The sequence below is a fragment of the Bufo gargarizans genome, chromosome 1 (assembly GCF_014858855.1).
Source record: "Bufo gargarizans isolate SCDJY-AF-19 chromosome 1, ASM1485885v1, whole genome shotgun sequence".
NCBI classification, from domain to species: Eukaryota; Metazoa; Chordata; class Amphibia; order Anura; family Bufonidae; genus Bufo; species Bufo gargarizans.
The window spans coordinates 322,864,212-322,885,911 of NC_058080.1; the positions used below are offsets into that span (position 1 = coordinate 322,864,212).

Genomic DNA, 21,700 nt, shown 5'->3' on the forward strand with positions numbered 1-21,700 from the left:
AGCAGGTATCCCCTGCCGCCGGCTCACTGTCACTGGGTCTGTCACATAATTATTAACAGGAGCGATCTTACCCAGCGATGTCACAAGTTCGGCAGTCCCAGAATCCAAGTATACTCCAGGATCCTCCATTACAAAATCACCTCAGCCTCCTGACTGCAGTGGTTGCTACGATAAACGCCTTGACTCCATCCTCCATCCAGATGTAGAGTCACACTCTCAGGTGACCTGTCCTTGAGATCTCCAGCCACAGAATATGAGCCACTTGCTGCACTCCATAACTGCTGGGTAGCTGCACGCTGTTGTGGTTTGTTGCCCTTAGCAACAGCCTCACAGATCCTCGGCACATCCTCTCTAGGACTCTGTCTCCACTGGTAGGGAACACTCGACCTCCTGAGAGCCGAATCGCTCTCCCCCTCTTTATCTTTCCGACGGTTGCCCTTGGCAACGGCATATCTTTGCTTTTCCCCGATAGTCCCGGCACACCACCAACCTCTTGTAACTTTGTACAGGGCCCATACAGTGTTGAGAACCCATTTCTTAAGGCCAGCTGCAACTGTGCCTCCAAAGCCTCTCGCTCTGCATCAAATTTTGCCAATTCATTTTTAGTGTAGCCAATTGCTATGGCCATTTCTTCTGCCTGCTGTATGCGCCAGCGCCACCGGACGTACTCTTCCCCGAGACCCATGGTAGCAGGAAAAACTTTCAGCCACAAGTCCACTTTTGCTGGGCTACCGGCCCTTTAATTCACTGCAGTTTTACTTGCACCACAGCAAAATAGTCCACACTCTTATGAGCAGCACCTGCTCCACTGGACAAAAAAATAAATAAATGCTTCCGGCCCTTTAACTCCACACACGGCAAAAAAAAAACTGCTGCCTCGTCGTTTCCCCTAGCAACCGACCATTGCCCTTCTCTCATGGACAACTTGCCCGCATCCTCCACCAATTGTAAGGGATCGCCTCTTATTTAGGGGTCATTCTCACAATGATCTTCATCGACCACAGGGTTAGGGGCCAAACATTGCTTTTATTTGGCACCTCAGCAAAACCAAAACAAACAATACAAATAAAACACCTGCACGGATGGGCTCTAACTAAACATGAGGACTCCGTACCTCACTGAAAGCCCCGTTCACCCACGGGAAGAACATGCAGCTTTTCCCAGCTTAACAATCCAGCACTTCCAGGCTGTAACAAAGTCCAGTACCTTTTGGAGGGGGTTGTGGTCTAGCAGTCCTCCCGACTCTGACCTTTCAATGCTTGTTCCCGGGTGTCGCTGAGTCCCCCAAAGTCCAGGCTATTGCATAGCCTCATGGCCCCTCAGCCTTGCCTAGCTGAGACCACACTGACAGAGCCTCACCAGGCCTCTGTCTGCACACTCTCCAGAGTGAGACACCCCCAAGATCCAGTAGCAGGATTAAATAGGATCCCTGGACATGAGCATGCCCTAAGTCCCGGACTGGAACCTGGGGAAACAACACCTCAATGATCACATTGCCACACCACGTATTTCTTTCTTTAGGCTCTTCCAATGTTAGTGTGGTGGTGGGGGTAAATAATTGCACAGTAGTTTGTCAACTTGTGTTATACACTGATTTTTTTTTGTTAATTGAATATTTTAACAAGCAAAAAACATTGGGCACAAGGGCAACCGATAGTGCAGTATTTTGAAAGTCAACTGCCAGTACTAGTGTCTCCAGTGTGTTTGTGGAAAGGGAAAGTCATCTTATTGCAGCTTCCTGTTTTTAATTTACAGAAAGCAGATTTGCAAACCATTCCATACTTTTGCGACTGTGTACATTTAGGCTAAAAAATGTCAGGATTACGGAAGGGTTCCAAACAAAAGAGCCACAATGTGGGTAGTAGCAGCACCAGCTCTCTGTCCAGAAATAGTAATAGTAGTAGTTGTAGTAGGCCGCAGTTGTCCCTGACTTCGGAATGCTACAACATTATTGTTGAGGAGAAAGAGGATGAGATTGTGGATTGGATAGCTCAGTCCTCCTATCAGTCACAGCAGGATGACATTGAGGTGACTTTGAAGTCTAACAATGTGCCATGGAGCCAGAAGTCACAGCATTACTAATTTTCCTCCTCCTTGCAGCCCCACAGAAGGCTTTCAGTTGAGTCCTCTCAGTATTAACTACTCCTTCCTAGTTTGGCGCCTTCCTTTTACTAAGAAGTGGCAAGAAAACAACACCACGCCTTACGACAGATAGTCAAGAGAATCTACCTGTTGATGACTTGTGTCAGAGCAGTCAGTGTTTGTACTATCCTGAGGAGGAGGCTGCATACCTCATTCATAGCTGGCGTCTTGGGGCAATGACATTAGCAGTCTGGGCAAATGCAGAGCAGAGGAGTGGGGCCAAAGAATCCACTGTGATATCTCACAGTCTGATAAAAGCAGCAGGGAGGGTGAGGACTCTGATGACAATTGGGTGCTGGACAGGACCTGGGAGCCAGATAAGGTTGCTGAGGAGGAAGCATCATCATAAGAGGAGGGTGATGGCGGCAGCAATAAAGAGCAGAGGCCACATACCTCCCAAAGAACAGCCAAGGCCATGTCTGCTTCAAGATCTAGTGGTGCCACTGACACTGTGGGTGGGTTAGGCCCAAAACATAGCTAAGCCCAGCTAGTATCACCCATCTTGCAATTGTTCTCCATGCTGAGAGAAACATTGCCCTGTGCAAGAACAAAATAAGACCAGGGCAGACAAACCCAAATATAGGCACCACATCTCTATTGAACTACATGAAGCGTCATCACCCCATCCTGTTGGCAAAGCAATCGTGGCAACCAGCTACAGCAACAGGAGTCCCCCTTACGGCAGCCACACCGCATCCACAGGCAGTACGGTCCCTTTAGCATCGTCATCATCGCCCCCTCTCCAAGCTCCCATTTGAGAGCTTGGAGAGAGGGGAAGAGGGAGGGGAAAAATAAAAAAAATCATAAAAACTAAATGAAAAGAGATACATTTTTCTAAAAATTCTAAATCCTAGGAGACTAAAGGCTGTTATATACCAATTTTCAGGGAAATTGATGCCACTTTGGTTCAGTCCAAAATGATTTTCGTCTGAACCTAACATTTTGAAAAATTCGAACCAAACTGAATCTCAAGTGGTCATTTTTAATTCAGACCAAATTTAACTGCATAGTTCCCAGACTGCCAATCTCCTATTGCTTATGAGAACTTAAATTTAATGGTCCTAGGGTGCACCAAGTGCACAACAAAACAACACTTACCTGTACCTCTCTCATGAATGTGTTAAAGGGAACTTGTCATCAACTTTATGCTGCAGTCACTCAGAGCAGCATAAAGTAATGTAAAGTAATGATCTAAAAGTAAGTTATTGCCAAGCACCAGCATCATAATCATTGCAGTACAGGCCTTGAAAAGAGCCAAATCTACCTGAGAAGAGTCGGAGTTATTCATAAGCTCCTTCTCTCCCCGCCCATTTTCTGGTGATTGGCAGTGGTTTTCTAGGAAGTAAAGTAAGCAAGTAATGATCAGCAAATGGGCAGGGAGAGCTTATGAATCACTGACTCTTCTCAGGTAGATTTGACTTTTTTCAAAGCCTGTGCAGCAAAGATTATGATGCTGGTTCTCGGCAATCACTTACTTTTAGGTCATGAGTAACAAACCGCTGAAATCAGCTCATCTGTCACTACCTTATGCTGCTCTGAGTGACTACAGCATAAAGTTGATGACAGATTCACTTTAAAGGGTTCCTATCACCTCGTTTTGACATAATTAGCTATCAGACACTAGCGATCCTGTCATGAGGAAGGATCTGTAATATATGTTGATCCGAAACATGTTGATGAAATGGGCCTGATGTTTGGTTTTTAAGCATGTTTCCTAATAAAATACGCACTGCGAGGTGAAGCTGGACAATCAACTTTTTTCGCTATTTCTCAGCCTTGGTTCCGGTTCTGTGTCCATGCTCCTCGTCGGTGTATGGTGACTTGAGCTCCAACTTGGTGTTTTTACGCTAGTGTCTGCTCTACCAAACAATGCTATTATTATACCTTTGTGTATTGATATGCTAATGAGCCTCTAGGTGCTATGGGGGCGTCTTTTCAGCACCTAGAGGCTCGGTCTACTCACACAAAATGCCGCCCAGCGCGTCCCTCCAGCCTGCCCATCTCTTCTGGAATGCAATCCTCCCTCTGAGCCAGTGGACGAATTCTCGCGCCTGCGCCGTGCGCGTCTGTATTCGGCGCAGGCGCAGTGAATGTCTGACCGCTCCCTGCACAGACATCTCCACTGCGCCTGCGCCACACTCTGCTGTAACAGCGGCATCTATGGGGTTACAGCAGAGTGGGGGGGAGGGCTGCACGGATCGGGTGGGGGGCAGTCACGAGGACACTGTGATTTCAGGCTCTGATCTGCAGAGCGCAGATCAGAGCCTGAAACCGGCATTTTTTCACTGCCACGATCCGATTGGTTAGTCTGCACAGACTAACCAATCGGATCGATTGCCGGCAAGGGGCCACTCTGATTGGTCCCTTGCCGGCATTGCTGCACTGTATGCTGTCCGTGACAGCATACAGGGCAGGGGCAGAAGCTTTAATCCAAGTGCTTTGCAGCGCTTGGATTAAAGAGCTGCCAGAACGTTTTTTATACGGGGTATGTGCAGATATCACTTATATATACAGATTGCGGTCGGCAAGGGGTTAAGCAATAGTATAGCAGACTACGTATAAACACATGAACTTTTTCTGCCCTTTTTTGTAAAATTGTTTAAAAAAAATTCTAAAGCTTAAAATGTCCAAATTTTCCTAAGAAAAATACCTTAGAGGGTCAACATTGAAAAGTCACTTTGAAGGAGATTGTAATGTTTTGGCACTATACAACATCTGTACAGGCAATATAGTGCCATAGAACCGGCAATAGAAAAATAAGCCGCCAGAATCCAAAATGTGCTTTAGTCCTTTGAAGTCTTGTGGTGGGCCAAGCTAGTAGATAAATTACACAAATAGCATCTATTTTTACTGTACAACCATATGGAAATGTTTTTGAAATGTTTTGTCTTTAAATCTTTTGTAACAGTTAAAAAAAGAAAAAGATAAGCAAGGAAAGATATATATTTTCTGAATATTTGCATTTTTTCCATGAATATACTTTTACAAATAATAAATGGGACTGTAGAATGGTCTGAGTTGTCCCATGAAAAATAATAATAAATACATACAGGTTGGCCCATTGCTAAAAAAAAAAAAAAAATGGCCTGGTAAGAAAGGGAATTAAACACCCCAGTAATGACGCGGTTTAAAGGGTTGCCTCTCTTTGGCAAATGGCCAATATCATGTAGACAAGGTTAATACAAGGCACTTACTAACGTATAGTGTGTAAGCACGACCACTGCTGCTGGATTTCAGGTTAACTTTAACCATGGAAACAAGCAGTGTATAATGTGATACATAATAAATGTAAGCCAGCAAAGAAGGCAATATGGACAACTACAATACATTAGTAAGTGACTTGCATTAACTTTCTCTACATGATCTATGCCATTTTCTGAAGCGAGACAACCCCTTTAAGGTGAAAACTGGCTTGGTCTTGAAGTGGTTAAGAAAATACCCCATATGTGGCCCTAGGCCCCTTTCACACGGGCGAGTATTCCGCGCGGGTGCAATGCGTGATGTGAACGCATTGCACCCGCACTGAATCCTGACCCATTCATTTCTATGGGGCTGTGCACATGAGCTGTGATTTTCACGCATCACTTGTGCGTTGCGTGAAAATCGCAGCATGCTCTATATTATGCATTATGCATTATTTTCACCCAACACAGGCCGCATAGAATTGAATAGGACCGCGTGAAAATCGCAAGCATCCGCAAGCAAGTGTAGTGACGTCACATCACACGGTCCAATCACATGGTCCCACACCATGGTGATGAATCATGTGATTGGGCCATGTGATGAGCAAAGTGACATCACCACAGGTCTTTTGCCAAGTCCTGAAGATAGAACAGAGACTGGCAGCTATGGAGCAGGTAAGTTAACAAGGGGTGAATTAACCTTACCATTGAGCACACACCTGACCAGTCTCCAGGTTGCCTGGTATAAGCCATACTACCACATTGCCAAATTGCAATATACATCCATTAGTACAGCACATTTCTCATATTTAACTGGCTGACATTGAGTCTTTGTCCCCAACCTTTGTCAGTTCCCATCATCAAAATAAAATACATAACATTCCCTATTCTTCATAATTTTGAGACCTTTCTCTTCTGGATCTTCACTCCAAGTTGATGATGTTACAAGATCTCTCCATGTTTTTTACATTGGTAAGCATTGTTTACCAAACTAGAATCGGAAGTGCAGTTCCAAAGACTATGGAACAAGCCAAACCTCTGACATAAGGAAACCACCCATTGTTTTGGAAATTATTACCTAGAATTAGTAACATAGTTCTCTACCCACTGTCATCCATACGACTGTAAATAAGAGTCTGTGAAGCTCCAAATGCAGACATCTTAACATAGGATACTCCACTACCTTCTTGATACTTAGTGGAATTCACCCAAAGTTCTACTGTAATATATGGTTGAATTTGTCCTCCTATCTTACAAATAGCCATATCTAGTAAACGTTAAGAGTTCATTTGACCTATCTCTTCTGATCAAATCAGTTGTTGTCTTCCTGCTGCATGAGGCAATAACGTACAAACATAACATGATTCATTATGTATACTGCCAACAACTTGTTTCATATGTCTATACCATCAATTTTTTTTCAAAATGTTTGATATTGTTTACTATCAGGGTCCACAATACTTATACCATACATAGTAATATTTCTAAATCTGCATGCACCTAAACCTGAAAATACATGTTATATAAACACCATTATAAATCAATAACACTGATAGCCCTAATGTGATAGATTAAACTAAATTCACAAATGTGCTTTTTTTCCTATCATAAAACAGTGTGAGAGGATGTGCCCCCCTTTTTTGCTCTTCTAGAGCTTTTCTGCAGTGCGTTAGATGGATCCATGCTGAACTCTCTTACAATTTGACAGATGTTAGTGTTGAAAGAATTACTTCAGAGGCAAAAAACTTTGGCTGTAGTTTTCTGGTTCTGAATGTACAGTAGACCTTAGTGGCAGAGATTCCTCTTGCTTAGACAGCTGTTTACTGGTCACCTGACCAAAACTAAATCTAGTAGCATGATTAATTAATTTATGAGACCTATAAATTGTTGCAAACACTCTTTAGTCTGGTGTAGGTATGTTTGAAGCACAGCCCAAACCCTTTCTGGTGTTAAAGTCCTTTTATCATGTAAAATTCTTTACCCCAAGTATCATGTCTCTTTCTAACAGCACTACACCTTTTGGTTATTAATTTTAAATACCTTTTTGATTGACTAGTTAGCAGCAAAGTGTGTTATCCATGGAATCTTCCACTGCATTGTTACACAAGAGTAGTAGGTCATCTGCATATTGGATCAATGTACCATGCTAAGGCAGATTTGCAAGATCAGTTTGTTCATCGGGTGATCATGTAGTTCGTGCAGGCACCTAAATTATCATTTCTGGGCAGCAGATTGTGCTGTCAGAAACAGTGTAGCTGAATGGAGAATGAGGGATCACAGTAGTGATCCCTCTTTCTCACACTGTGGAGGTGATCCTTCATCTCCACTTAACAAGCAGCCAACTGTCAGAAAGGAATTCTTCCTTCCCGACAATCTTCTGTTCCTCGGGGCATCTAAATGTGCCTTAACTCTCCCCTTTTGTTCTTCCCCATTTGTAGATGGTGCGCATGAAGGTTCTTGGTGTTCTCCATATTTCTTCCACTTATTCAGAAGCTGTAATTGTAGTTGCTGATCTTTCCCTGATGAGGAGGCTTCAATATATGTGTGCAAATGATTTAATTGAGCTTTTAGAAAAGTTTCCTGTCTCTGGTCAGGAGTCAGTAAGTGATGATGTCCTCATATTCCACCTCAGACACTACTTCTCTAACTCCTTTTTATTGTCAGGGTATTCTTGACGTGTCAAGTGGAGATGTCATGGTCTTAATGTGATCACAATATCAAACCACAAAATATTTTAGTAATTTATGTCCCTAATGTAAGTACGCAGGGTCACAAACACTCCAACAGGGGTTTGGCCTGCCACTTTCCTGAGATGGCCGCATTGTGTGTGCGGTCCGTCCCCTACCCCTCCAGAGCGACATTATCAGCAATGATTGAAGCTACCCAGGCAATCTCCTACCCTACCTCCGGAATAATGACAAGGAAGCACTCCACTTGCCGGGGCCTAAAGCGATTAACCAATTTTTTTTTCCCTACTCACAAGAGACTAGTCCTACTCTTCCCATGCAGCCTCACTCTAGAGTTAACCCACCAAAAGTGGCCTTACGATGTAGAGACGATGCATCCGGCCACTCTCTGATCTCTGCTATCTCTGATGGCTTCATGCACAATGAATCAGCAGGACGGAGCTCCCCTACTTCATGGGGGTTGAGCCTGGACCCTGGTCCCACTAGTGCGACATCTAATGAAGCGCTGGAGAAAAGGCCCTCATCTCGCAAAACACAGGGTACCCCCATTACTAGCTTGTCCAAGAAGAGGCAGAGACTAGAGGATGACCTCACTCAGGAGGTTACAAACATGGAGGATACCAGTGCTAACCCTTTATTTACATTTCCCACATGTGACCAGAGTGTTTCAGAGACTTTTATTAAAAACATGATGACTGCACTGCATTGCTATCTCACTTTGCAATTACAAAAAAATGAATAAAACATTACATCCTCCCTTGATGATGTGGGATCCAGGGTTAATCACATAGAAAATAAAATGGGGGAACTGACGAAATATCATAGCACATTTATAGATGCTCATCACACTTTAGAGAAGGAGGTGGAAGCTTTGAAGATATAACCTGCGGAACAACTTGAAATTTTGCGAGATTCCCAAGATGGTCCCTAATTATGGTTTGTAACAGTATCTTCAAGACCTCATGACAGCACTGCTCCCAGATTGGAACCTCAATTTTTCCTTATAGACCATGCCCACCAACTTCCTAAGCCGCAACATATTCAAAAGTCTCTACCCAGGGATATTATTGCTAGAATGCATTTCTACCATGTGAAAGAAGCATTACTCTCCTCTCCCAGGAAAATGAACAGTCTGGCACAACCATTCAACAAGATTTTACTGAGATCTCTCCCAAGCTACTCTACAGACAAGAAAGCTCTTTCTACCTATTATTAGCGTTCTAAGAGAAGCAAGAATACCTTAAAGGTGGGGCTTCCCCCGTAAGATGTTGATCCATAAAGATGGCAAACTTCATGTTCTTAAACGCCTGGCAGAGGGCGCAGACCTTCTGCTCTCTTGAAATCTATCTGATGCCACTTTGCCTCGTTCACGAAGCAGGTAGAGCTCAGAGCTTGTTTTGTTGGAATGGTCTACAGTTGGTGACTGAATTAAGGGGGATCTTTATTCTTTTTTTGTATGCTTCTTTAGAGGGAGGGGGACAAGCAGGCATGAACTGTTTATACCCCACAAGATATTTTGAGATCGCAGAAGTATCGATCTCAGATTTCATACCTTGCTCTGATCACCCATATCGGAATGGTTTTACATAATAGTTATCATGGTTTAATGGAGTTCTCCGGCTTGATAAGTCTACCTGTAGAGGGAAGATGAGTACTCTGATACTTACCTTCCACAGCACAGCCCATTCGGAGATCCGCCTCACATTCTTGTGATTGTTCCTGATGGATTTTCTTCCCTTCCGGCCAAAGCCTGTCTTCTCTTCTCTCCCTTTCTGCAGCAGGGGATGGATCCCCACGAGTGACGTTTCCGCCTCCTGCAGGAAAAGTGTTATATTCACAAGCGCACTAGGCTGAATGCTAGTGCGCATGTGCATGACCGCTGGCTGGCAGTCTCTACCACGTACAGGTTTCTATGTGAATCCTGTACTGACTCCTACACAGCACAGTGTAAGCGCTGTGCAGGAGTGACAGCATAACGATCAGCCACAGAGACTGATATCTATGCTGTGCATGTCACTGGGGGCACTGTGGCAGAAGGGCACTGAATGACAAATAGGGGTAAATGGATGGCAAATAGGGGCAACGGATGGAAAATAGGGGGCATGGGATGGAAGAAGGGGGCACTGGATGGCAACTAGGCAGGAGTAGCTATTGCAGTAAGGAATTCTCAGTTTTTTCAAGTAGATCATTGTATGATTGATAGTGTTGAGCGGACTTTTAGCTGGGAAAAGAGGATCTGTTTGACACCTTTCGCTGTTTTAATGCATGTTCTAGAGTAGGGATGCTCAACCTGCGGCCCTCCAGTGGTTGCAAAACTGCAACTCCGAGCATACCTGGACAGCCTACAGCTATTAGGACATGCTGGGAGTTGTAGTTTTGCAACCGCTGGAGGGCCGCAGGTTGAATATCCCTGTTCTAGAGAATACACATTTTATTCTCTCCGCCATCGATATTTCTCCCGTATTGACCTGGTTGTTGTGGGCAGACCCCTGTTGTCATATGTTCAGTCCTGGGATATTATCATGGTCCGACCATGCACCTGTATTCTGTTCTCTTCACTACTCCATAAGCTGCCGATTTTTCGCACTTGGCGTAAGAATGTGTATTTACTAAAACATTCTTTGTTTAGACAGAAAATTTAATCTCATATGAGGGAGTATTTTAAGCTTAATAAAACTGCAGAAGTTGATCCCTTTGGTTTGTGGTTGGCCCATAAGGCAGTGATTTGAGGCCTATTGATACAGCAAAGCTCCCAGTAAAAATAAAAAATAAACGTTAGAAATGCTAAACTATAAGCAGCCTTATAGGAAATCACCACAATAGAGGCACAGCTTCATAAAGATCCCTCACGTGAGGTACAGTTGTGTTCAACATAATAGCAGTGTGTTTGAAAAAGTGAATAAAGCTCAAATTCCTTCTAATAGCTTTTATTTCCATACACACAAATATATTGGGAACACTACACATTCTATTCCAAATCAAAATGTGAAGAAAAATATATCAAATTTGTGTTGTTCCTCTAAAAAGATTGAAGAAAAGTGAATATTAGACTGTTCAAAAAAAATAGCAGTGTTTGTATTCTTCTTTACAAACTCAAACATTCACTATATAAACTAAAAAATGTTTGAAGATTTTGCTTTCCTTTGAATCACTTAACTAATATTTAGTTGTATAACCACTGTTTCTGAGAACTTCTGTACATCTGTGTTGCATGGAGTCAACCAACTTCTGGCAGGTATTCCAGCCCAAAATGATTGGACTACATTTCACAGTTCTTCTCTATTTCTTGGCTTTGCCTCAGAAACTGCATTTTTTATGTCACCCCACAAGTTTTCTATTGGATTAAGATCCGGGGATTGGGCTGGCCACTCCATAACGTCTATCTTGTTGGTCTGGAACCAAGATGTTGCACTTTACTGGTGTGTTTGGGGTCGTTGTCTTGTTGGACACCCATTTCAAGGGCATTTCCTCTTCAGCATAAGGCAGCATGACCTCAAATATTCTGATGTATTCAAACTGATCCATGATCCCTGGTATGCGATAAATAGGCCCAACACCTTAGTTTGAGAAACATCCCCATATCATGATGCTTCCGCCACTATGCTTCACTGTCTTCACAGTGTTTGGAGGACATCTGACAAACTGTATCCGGCCACTAGACCCAAAAAGAACTATCTTACTTTCATCAGTCCACAAAATGTCTCTTTAGGCCAGTCAATGTGCTTTTTGGCCAATTGTAACCTCTTCAGCACATGTCTTTTTTTTTTTCAACAGTGAGACTTTGCGGGTGCTTCTTGCAGATAGCTTGGCTTCACATAGGCATCTTCTAATTGTAACAGTACTCACATGTAACTTTGGATCTTCCTGAAGCTGATTGTTGGCTGAGTTCTTGCCATTTTAGCTATTCTTCTATCCATTCGAATGGTAGTTTTTTTGCTTTATTCCGCGTCTTTCAGGTTTTGGTTGCCATTTTAAAGCATTTGCGATCATTTTATCTGAACAGCCTATCATTTTCTGCACGTCTTTATATGTTTTCCACTCTCCAATCAACTTTTTAATCAAGGTACGCTGTTCTTCTGAACAATTCATTTTCCTCAGAATTTAAGGGAGAAATGCCCTGTAACCAGCATGTACAACATTTGCTGCCTTCCATCCTTAAATAGGGGAAATAATTGGTACCTCATTTTCAAAGAATGAATGACCTCACTCATTGAACTCCGCACTGCTATTATTTTGAACAGGGTCCTTTCAATAAGTGATTGAATTACAGAGAATCAGCAACATGCATGTCATGACTGTTGTGTCTGTTGGGTTTCTATTGCTCTACTACACCTGATAGTAAATTATTTGCCATGTAGAAATATCAATTCTACCAAAAACTGTGATTGATCAGGTTAGTGATGTCTGACTATTATTTTGAACACAACTGTACATGCTCTATTACAAATGGACTATGATCGTCATTTGACATCTCACCATATGTCTTATTATAATTCCTGCAATAAACCCAGTACGTTGATAGCTAGGAAAATTAAGCCCTTTTTGCAGAAAACTAAAGTCTCTCATGTGTTAACACCTAATGGGAGCTCAAAAATAGTACATTCAGTGTATATAGCGGCATTTTTCTGAGACTTTTATGAAAAGCTTTACAACCTACCCCACTCTTGTGCAGCCCACTCCTCTTTTCTTGCAGAGGTGGATCTGTCTCCTTACTTGGTGAGGGTTTTAAATAAGGTATTGCAGGTTATGCAATTCCCCAAAAAAATGCTACAAGCCACCATAGGACTATCCCGAAACGGGGATAATGTTCCAGTCCAGTTCACCTGATTTCCCTCCTTACCTGTGTTGTAAAGCTTTTATGGAAAAAGTATTGGTTTTCAAATCCTCCCTAAGATTGTCCACAGCGATCAGGTAGGATTTATGCATGAGAAGGGTTCTGGGGTTGATGGAGATGGCGGGGAGACTACTAACACCTTCTCTGCTTCTTACCCTGGACGCAGAGAAGGAGTTTGATCGGAACCACTGAAGGTTTGCTTTTGCTACTTTGTCTAAATTTGTGTTTCGGGGCCTCATATTGCAAGCAATTCGAGCCCTTTACTTTCATCCATTGGCTAATATTTTAGTTCAAGGCACACTTTATCAGAAATTTGACATAGCAAATAGTACTAGACAGGGGTGCTCTAACATAAGCTGGGTTTGTTCGCTGATGAAGTCATCTTACTTTTATGTGACCCTTTGTCTTCTTTGCAAGGGCACTTCATCGATAATTACTTCCTTTGGGTACCCAAACTTGACCCTGAACCCCATTGAAGCCAATGGGTACCTGAACTTGGGCTGTAAAATGGCTGTAAAATAGTCATAGAAAGGTCTAGAGGGCTACAAAACGAAACAAAATGGGGGTAAGAGCAGGACAATTGCCTTGCAAACAAATGTGGATGGGGAAATGTATAAAAATAAAAAAATATCTTGAACCAGGAGGCAGAGGTCCAAGTGGAGTAGGAAGTTGAGGAGGCTATGGACGTGGCGGTGTAGGTGGAAGAGGTGGAGGAGGTAGCCAACACTGTTTTTGTGTTGTTATTTGTATTTGTCTGTTAATTCTGTGCGTGACCTATGGCAATTTTTTGGGGTGTGGCCTGTATACTTCTCTACTCTGACAATATAACAAATAATAATCTTGATTCAGGAGGTGGAGGTCAGAGTGGAGGTGAAGGAGGCGGAGGAGGTAGCCAATAGTGATGGACGAACATCGGCCGAGATGTTACAATCAAATGTTTGCGAACCGCGCGTTCAAGGCGGGCCCCATTCAATTTAATGGCAGGCGAACCTGAAAAACCTTCAGGTCATATTGTCAGCGACCAAATACTTGCTAGAAGTGTATTTTTACCAGGGGCCATTTTTATGCATCTTAATGGGAAACTCTCAAAACTTTGCCCTGCTGGAGCCTAGAAAAATTTTATTTTACGCCACAGGAATACGGCCCCCAAAAATTAGGCATTCGCCTGACAGAAAAGTGATTATGTGGCTGGAGGTATATTAGGTGGTCAGTGGATAATAATTTTACTGTAGGCCAGTGGAGTACAGGCACCCAAAATTATGCATTCACTGGACAGAAAAGAACAAGTGATTATGTGGCTGGAGGTATATTGCTGTATTTTTCGCCCTATAAGACGCACCGGCCCATAAGACGCAGCTAGGTTTTTGGGGTGTGCTTTTGGTGGGTTTGGAACTGATGGTGGTCTGTGGATGACGGACACTGTTATGGGGGGGATCTGTGGATGACGGACACGGTTACAGGGGGGGGATCTGTGACTGGCACTGTTATATATGTGCCATCCACAGACCCCCCACCCCATAACAGTGCCATCCACAGACCCCCCCAGCCCATAACAGTGCCATCCACAGACCCCCACCCCTTAACTGTGCCATCCACAGATTCCGTGTGGGCCCCGCCGCCACCCCCGCCCCCTCCAGTATCTCACTGATGTCACTTGCCTGCGCCGCCTACTTCATTCATAAAGGGACATCAGGGGACATCAGGGAGTTACGCTGCCGCCCGCCCGGCCTGCCTGCCGGCATTATACAGAAGCAATTAGGATATACGGTACTATTAGGAGTGAGGGGGCATGTTTAATAACTTTTAATTGAATAATACATTTTATATTTGTGTAGCACTGGAGCGGCGGGGCTATAGTACAGTGAATGCACCGCCCCGCTGCAATTGCCGGCCCCAGCTCCTCCTCCCAGTCCCTCCTCCGCTCGCACATCGCAGCCAGTGATGTTAAACATGTCAGCATTCTCCCCTTAAGACACAGGGGCATTTTCCTCCCATTTTTGGGGAGGAAAAAGTGCGTCTTATGGGGCGAAAAATACGGTAGGTGGTCAGTGGATAGCAATTATGCATTCACTGGACAGAAAAGAACAAGTGATTATGTAACTGCAGGTATATGAGGCGGTCAGTGTATAACAATTTTACTGCAGGCCAGTGGAGTACAGACACCAAACATTAGGCATTCACCGGATAGAAAAGGCCATTTATGCTGCTGTATATACCGTACAGAAGACAAGGACCATTTTTAGTTCTGGGTGGTGGCGGATATGTGTGGGCTGGCATGAGGAAATTCTATTACACGTGGTTGTCACAGGTGTTGAATTCCTCTGAGAGCCATGCCTCATTCATTTTTAGAAATTTGAGGTAGTCCTCACTGTCGTGAGCTAGGCGAGTGCGCCTATCGGTCACGCTCCCCCTGCTGCGCTGAATGTCCTTTCGGACAGGACACTTGATGAGGGGCAAGCCAAGAGTCCCATGACAAATTGTGCCAGCTCTGGCCACAAGTCAAGCCTGCACACCCAGTAGTCCAGGGGTTTCTTGCTTCTCAGAGCGTCCATATCGGCCGTTAACCCGATGTAGTCGGACACCTGTCGGTCTAGGCGTTCCCTGAGGCTGTATCCAGAGGGCGGCTCTCGATGAGTTGGCTGCAAGAATGATCTCATATCTGAAGTGACCAACACATCTTCAAACCTCCCTCTTCTTGCAGGCGCGGTGGGATTGGTACCCACACCTCTTTCGCTGTGGGTGGAAATACCTCTGCCAGCGCTTGCAACAGCAGAATGCAGCATGTCTCACAGCAAGACCCGGAAATGCTGCATTCTGACAGCCCTCTGTGATGCTGGTAACATGTCTGCCATTTTGTGTTTGTATTCGGGGTCTAAGTACGTTGCCACCCAGTACTGGTCCTTGCCCTTTATGCTTTTTACATGGGGGTCCCTCTTCAAACACGGGAGCATGAAGGCCACCATTTGCACTAAATTGGAAGCGGTGTAGCGGCCTGGGTCCTGCTCATTGCCCAGGAGAATGTCGTACTCGGTCTCCTCTCCCCAGTCACAGACAACACCAGGGATCCCCGAAAAGTTTAAAGTTCCCCTCAAAGCCTGCTCTTATTGCTCCTCCTCTTCTCCTCCTCCTCCTCCCCCCAGCCACCTTCTTCCTCCTCCTCCTCCTCTTCAGACTCCTGCTGACTTGTCTCAGATGGAGTGGAAAGCAGTGCAGGACTGGTGTGGCTCTTGGCTTCCAGGCACAACAGCTGCAGCACAGCATGTCAACGTATCATCTGGCACGTCGAATAGCTTCTGGGGAGCTTAGGGGGTGCAGCGCATGAGGCGGTAGCAGTGGAAAAGGAGGAGTCAGCGGAGGATGGAGTAGGAGAGGAAGAAGCATGCAATCTGTAACACCAAATCCACACAGGTGCCACGGGTTAGATGCTTGATGGCCAATAGAAGGTTCACCCAGTGGGCAATAAAAGCTATGTACCTTACCTGCCACGTGTCTGTGGTGAGATGTATCTTGGCACTGACACTGTGTGCCAGACATCTATTACTTTGCCGCTGAACGTGGCCATATAGTTCAGGGATGCCCTTCTCGGAGAAATATTTCCTTTCGGGGACCTTCCATTGCGATGTGCCAATGGCCACAAATTTTCTAAAGGCCTCCGATTCCACCAGATTATATGGCAGTAGTTGTCAGGCTAGCAGTTCCGATAAGCCAGTGATCAGCCATTGTGCAAGAGGGTTATCTGGCTTCATCAACTTTTTACGCTTATACATTTGGCCCATGGAAGCCTGCCTTCTGCCAGATGAACGACGGCACGGAGGAAGTGGAGGACAAATGGAAGGAGAAGAGGCAGGACATGGAGCGCCGGGAGTGTGGCTTTGTGGGTTCTGACGGCGTTGCTCCCACTGGGCTCGGTGAGGAGGCCAGGTGCCTTCTTAAGGCGGTCGTCCCTAGGTGAGTGTTGGGCTTACCTCGACATATAGTACAGACCAAAAGTTTGGACACACCTTCTCATTCAAAGTTTTCTTTATTTTCATGACTATGAAGCGAATAGAGAAGTATTACATGGCTGGCACATCGCAGGCTGTGCTGTGCTGAATGTGCGATCTGCCAGTGACATGTTAACAGGGGTGCCATCAGGGTAGTAGCAGGGCCCAGCGCTGTCACTGAACTTTATTAAGCCGGGCCCAGTTAGAGCAGCCATCACATATAAAGTGTATGCAGCAACCCCTAGCAGTCCTGCTTTGCTAAACTAGCTATAATCGCTTATCTGCAGTACTTACTATGCACGCAGCATGCAGGCCAGAAGCACACGTCACTCACGGCATGGGATGTGACTGAGTGAGTGACATGCACTGCCGGCCTGCCCGCTGCGTGCATAGTGCGTACTGTAAAGTGATAACTTCTAGTTTAGCAAAGCAGCACTGCTAGGGGCTGCTGCATACACTTTATATGTGATGGCTGGGCTGTTATAACTGGGGCCCAATGTAATGGGGTCAGATCCCACCCATAACAGAGTCATCCACAGATCCCCCCCATAACAGTGTCCTCTGCAGATCCCCATAACCGTGTCCTCTGCAGATCTCCATAACCGTGTCCTCTGCAGATCCCCATGACCGTGTCCTCTGCAGATCCCTATAACCGTGTCTTCTGCAGATCCCCATAACCGTGTCCTCTGCAGATCCCCATAACCGTGTCCTCTGCAGATCCCCATAACCGTGTCCTCTGCAGATCCCCATAACCGTGTCCTCTGCAGATCCCCATAACCGTGTCCTCTGCAGATCCCCATAACCGTGTCCTCTGCAGATCCCCATAACCGTGTCCTCTGCAGATCCCCATAACCGTGTCCTCTGCAGATCCCCATAACCGTGTCCTCTGCAGATCCCCATAACCGTGTCCTCCGCAGATCCCCATAACAGTGTCCTCCACAGATCCCCCAATAAGTGTCCTCCACAGATCCCCCTATAAGTGTCCTCTACAGATCCCCCCATAAGTGTCCTCCACATATCCCCATAAGTGTCATCAACAGATTCTCCATAACACTGTCATCCACAGATCCCCCATAACAGTGTCATCCACAGATCCCCTATAACAGTGTGCCATCCACAGACCTCCCATTAGTTCCCAAGCAAACCATTTGGTTCAAAATTTTTTTATTTTTATTTATTTCCTCCACAAAAACCTAGGTGCGTCTTATCAGGTGCATATTATAAAGCGAAAAATATGGTATTTAGGAATCCAGCTGAGCGTTCTCTTGTCTAGGCTTCTGTCTAGTAACTATGATCCTCTATTTACCTCACTACTAGCAGATTTAGATAGATATTCCAAGGTGGAACTCTCCTGGTTGGGCTGCATAGTTATTTATAAGATGATAATCCTACCTAGAATCCTATATTATTTTAGAACTTTGGCTTATACCTATGTCTAAAAAGTTACTAGGTTGTTTCCAACATCAGATGTTTTCTTTTATTTAGAAGAAGGGTAGCTCTCAGGTGGCAGCATCTATTTTATATTGACAGTGACGGACAGGAGGCTTGAGTGTCCCCAATCTACAAAAGTACTATGAAACAATAGTCTTTAAACAACTTCAATATTAGTGCACAGTTAGTTAGCCTGCAATTGAGCAAGTATTGAATAATGGAAGTCTCTTAGGGACCCTCTTCTCGTATATACTGTTAACGATTAACAACCCCTGCCAAACTCGCCTATACATTGGTCCCTCAAGTTACAATATTAATTGGTTCCAGGACGAGCATTATATGTTGAAACCATTGTAAGTTAATTGGCTTTAAAACCCCAAAATGTCATCCAAAATAAGAGAAAATTAAGATTTAAGAAAAATAAGCCGATAACTAAGACAAATAAAACAAGTACTTACATATAACAGTCAGGAATAGCTGCTAACTAGCAACTAATACAGCTATTTCACCAGAGAAGTGACCTTGATTGGTTGGGTCTGAGTCTGTGGCATTGTATGTTGAGTCTAGTTTCAACTTATGATGGGTCAGAAAAGACCATTGTATGTTGAAAAAATTGTATCCTGAGGCTAGGATCACTGTATTATGAGCCTCTGTCCTACCATGAAAAACTGCACTGAATACTGCGAAAGGAGATACCCCTGAAAAAGAGGTCTCCCTTCCGCTTGAGATATTAGAGATATTGATAACAGAAGTGTCTATGAACTTTTGGAAAAGCCGTGGAATCAGATTAATCTCTGATCTGTATGATGGCCCTACTATTAGCCCCTTCTCATCTATTCAAACTTTGTTTGCCCTACCTACCAGAGAAAGAATATATTAGGATCTCTCAGTAATTAAAAAACATCCGTAAATGACAATTAGTATCCCGCAACCACTAGATAACTTTATTAAATCAAAGGAGCGGAAAGTCCCTCTCACTGCCAGAAACATTTATGAGACCTTTTTGGGTTATACAGAACTGCGGAAATATATTGAATTGTGAGAAAGACCTGGGAGTATCTTTAACACCAAAGAGATGGCAGGAGGCCTTACACATGACTATGCGTGCTACTGGTTATTCCAATCTCTTAGAATTGGATCACAAACTATTGGTACGGTGGCATTATACTACCTCCAGATTACCTTTAATATTTCTGAATGTAGATATTGGATGTTGGAAGTGCCATCGGTCTATGGGGACCTTACTTCATATATTCTCTGATTTTCTGGTATTAACTCCATTTTGGTTTAGTATTCACTGTATGCTCCAGAGTCTTTTGGTAACTTCTGTTACATTTTCTTCAGAGTGTAACGAAAAACATCTTTGGCTGTTTGCTCTCGAGCACTCTCCGCACCTTTTCCCCACGTGTTACACTTCCCATCTATAGTGCCCTAGACCTTAATAATGCCCCCCTTTCATTGCCACAGAGTATCAATGCCCATTGTGTGTTCTCTACATGATGGTACCTTCCTTTACCATATTATCTACACATTATTAATGTCCCCCTGTATTTTGTCCCACCATACAATTGGAATGTCCCATATTGTAATGCCCCAATTGTGATCTAATACAGTAATCTAAGTAATGCCATGTTATGTTCCCCCAAAACAATAGTAATGTCCCCCATAGTTCCCTATTATTTCCCCAAAATAATAGCCCTAGAAACAATACCAGAAGGCTCTGTGCAGACAGATCCACTTGTGCAATGTTATTTGGGCCCTAATTTTGGTGTTCATCTGTGATTTCCATTGTTGTAAGTTTTTGATCAATCTATTTTTAATGTAGACGACAACTGGGACCTCCTTCTAAAGTTTTGTAAAACTTTTACTATAACAATTAAAATCTTTAAATAAAGTCATATTTTGTGCTGGCAGATCATGATGGGTTAATCGTCAGGTCTCTATACAGATAGCATCAGCTGGTCGGGGTCAATATAGTTTTAGTGGTGGTTCATCATAACAAAGGCAGGGCTATTTGTATGCTAGCCTACTTGTGCTTTCCCTATTAAGCCCTAGTCTAGCAAAGGGGAGCACCAAAGCATCAAATTGGCTGTATATACTTTGACTGCCCACCACGCTACTCCCTAAAGAGCTGGTTTTATCCGGCAAAAAGCGCTAGGGCTTATACTCTACGAGGGTTTTCTAAATAGGTTCAAGGTTCCAGCTGGCTGGGGGTTGCTCTTCTCAGGGCATGTGCTCCGACTACAGCTAATTTGAGGTGCTCCTCCTTGCTAGACTAGGGCTTAATAGGGAAAACACAAGTAGGCTAGCATACAAATAGCACTGCCTTTGTTATAATGAACCGCCACTAAAACTATATTGACCCCGACCAGCTGATGTTATCTGTATTGAGACCTAACACTTAACTCTTCATGATCTGCCAGCACAAAATACGACTATTTGAAGATTTCAATTGTTATAGTAAAAGTTAAGTTTTACAAGACTTTAGAAGGAGGTCACAGTTGTTGTCTACAATACCCTCTACTCCCTGGGCTATTCACTGACATTTGAGCTCTTTATTAGTCAGTTACGTTTTGTTGTACTTTAATTCATCTATTTTTAATGTTTGTTTTTAATCTTACCATACTTGTATATTTCTGTTTTAGGTGTGGCAACATATACGTGCATTGCTCCAGATGGAGTATGGAATCCACAAGGACCTGATTTAAGCAACTGCTCATCTCCTTGGATCAGTTATATCTCACAAAAGGTGAGCATCTTTTCAATCAAATTTAGCAAAGTGTAAACATCACAAAAATTTGTCCGCCAAATCCAAAGTTTTTTTGATTTGTTTTGGATTATACTTTCAATGTTGGTAGGCAAAAATCAGAGGGTCCTATGCAGAATGAGTAGAACACCATTGTGCATTGTATTTGCAACCTGGAAGGATGATTCTGTGGCTCTGTCTGCTAAAAGAGTCTGCAGACACAGTGATAGGGACAGTATAAGAAAGTTATAGGGATATAATAGGCAATACATTTTGGGAATTGTGGGTCTATTACGTGGTTAAATGTAATCAGAGAAAGAGACTGAGGGAGTGAGAACAGGCCACTATCAGGTGTACTTCTGCACTCCTATTCATACAAAGTACATTCTTTCAAGCACTGAAGAATTGCCCCCTTTTTTCTGGAAACCAGTTTCTATTTACCATTTGTAATTGGGCATTTTAGTGCTTTGTAACCGTGTTACTGAAAACTTTCACATTACCGCAAAAAAAATAATAATATAATATAGCATTGTGACACAAGTAAATGAGTGTTATTCTTTGAAAGAAATGTTCAATACTACGACAATCATAACACCATTATCATTTCTGTGTTACTGAATACGTTGTACATTGCTTAAAGATAATGGGTGGTTAAGATACAGCAGCAAATGCCTTTTATTTCAGTAATGCAAATT

At 43.7% G+C, this 21,700-nt stretch overlaps 1 protein-coding gene across 3 annotated transcripts in view; it reads left to right on the top strand.

Moving 5' to 3' along the window:
• The window catches only part of ADGRL3 (adhesion G protein-coupled receptor L3), an 807,408-nt gene that overhangs the window by 259,024 nt on the left and 526,684 nt on the right, over positions 1-21,700 (top strand). For all 3 annotated transcript variants that reach the window (XM_044305816.1, XM_044305825.1, XM_044305834.1), the window contains exon 8: positions 20,905-21,008. In XM_044305816.1, coding sequence (XP_044161751.1) covers positions 20,905-21,008 — 104 coding nt within the window. The remainder of the gene's footprint in view (positions 1-20,904; positions 21,009-21,700) is intronic.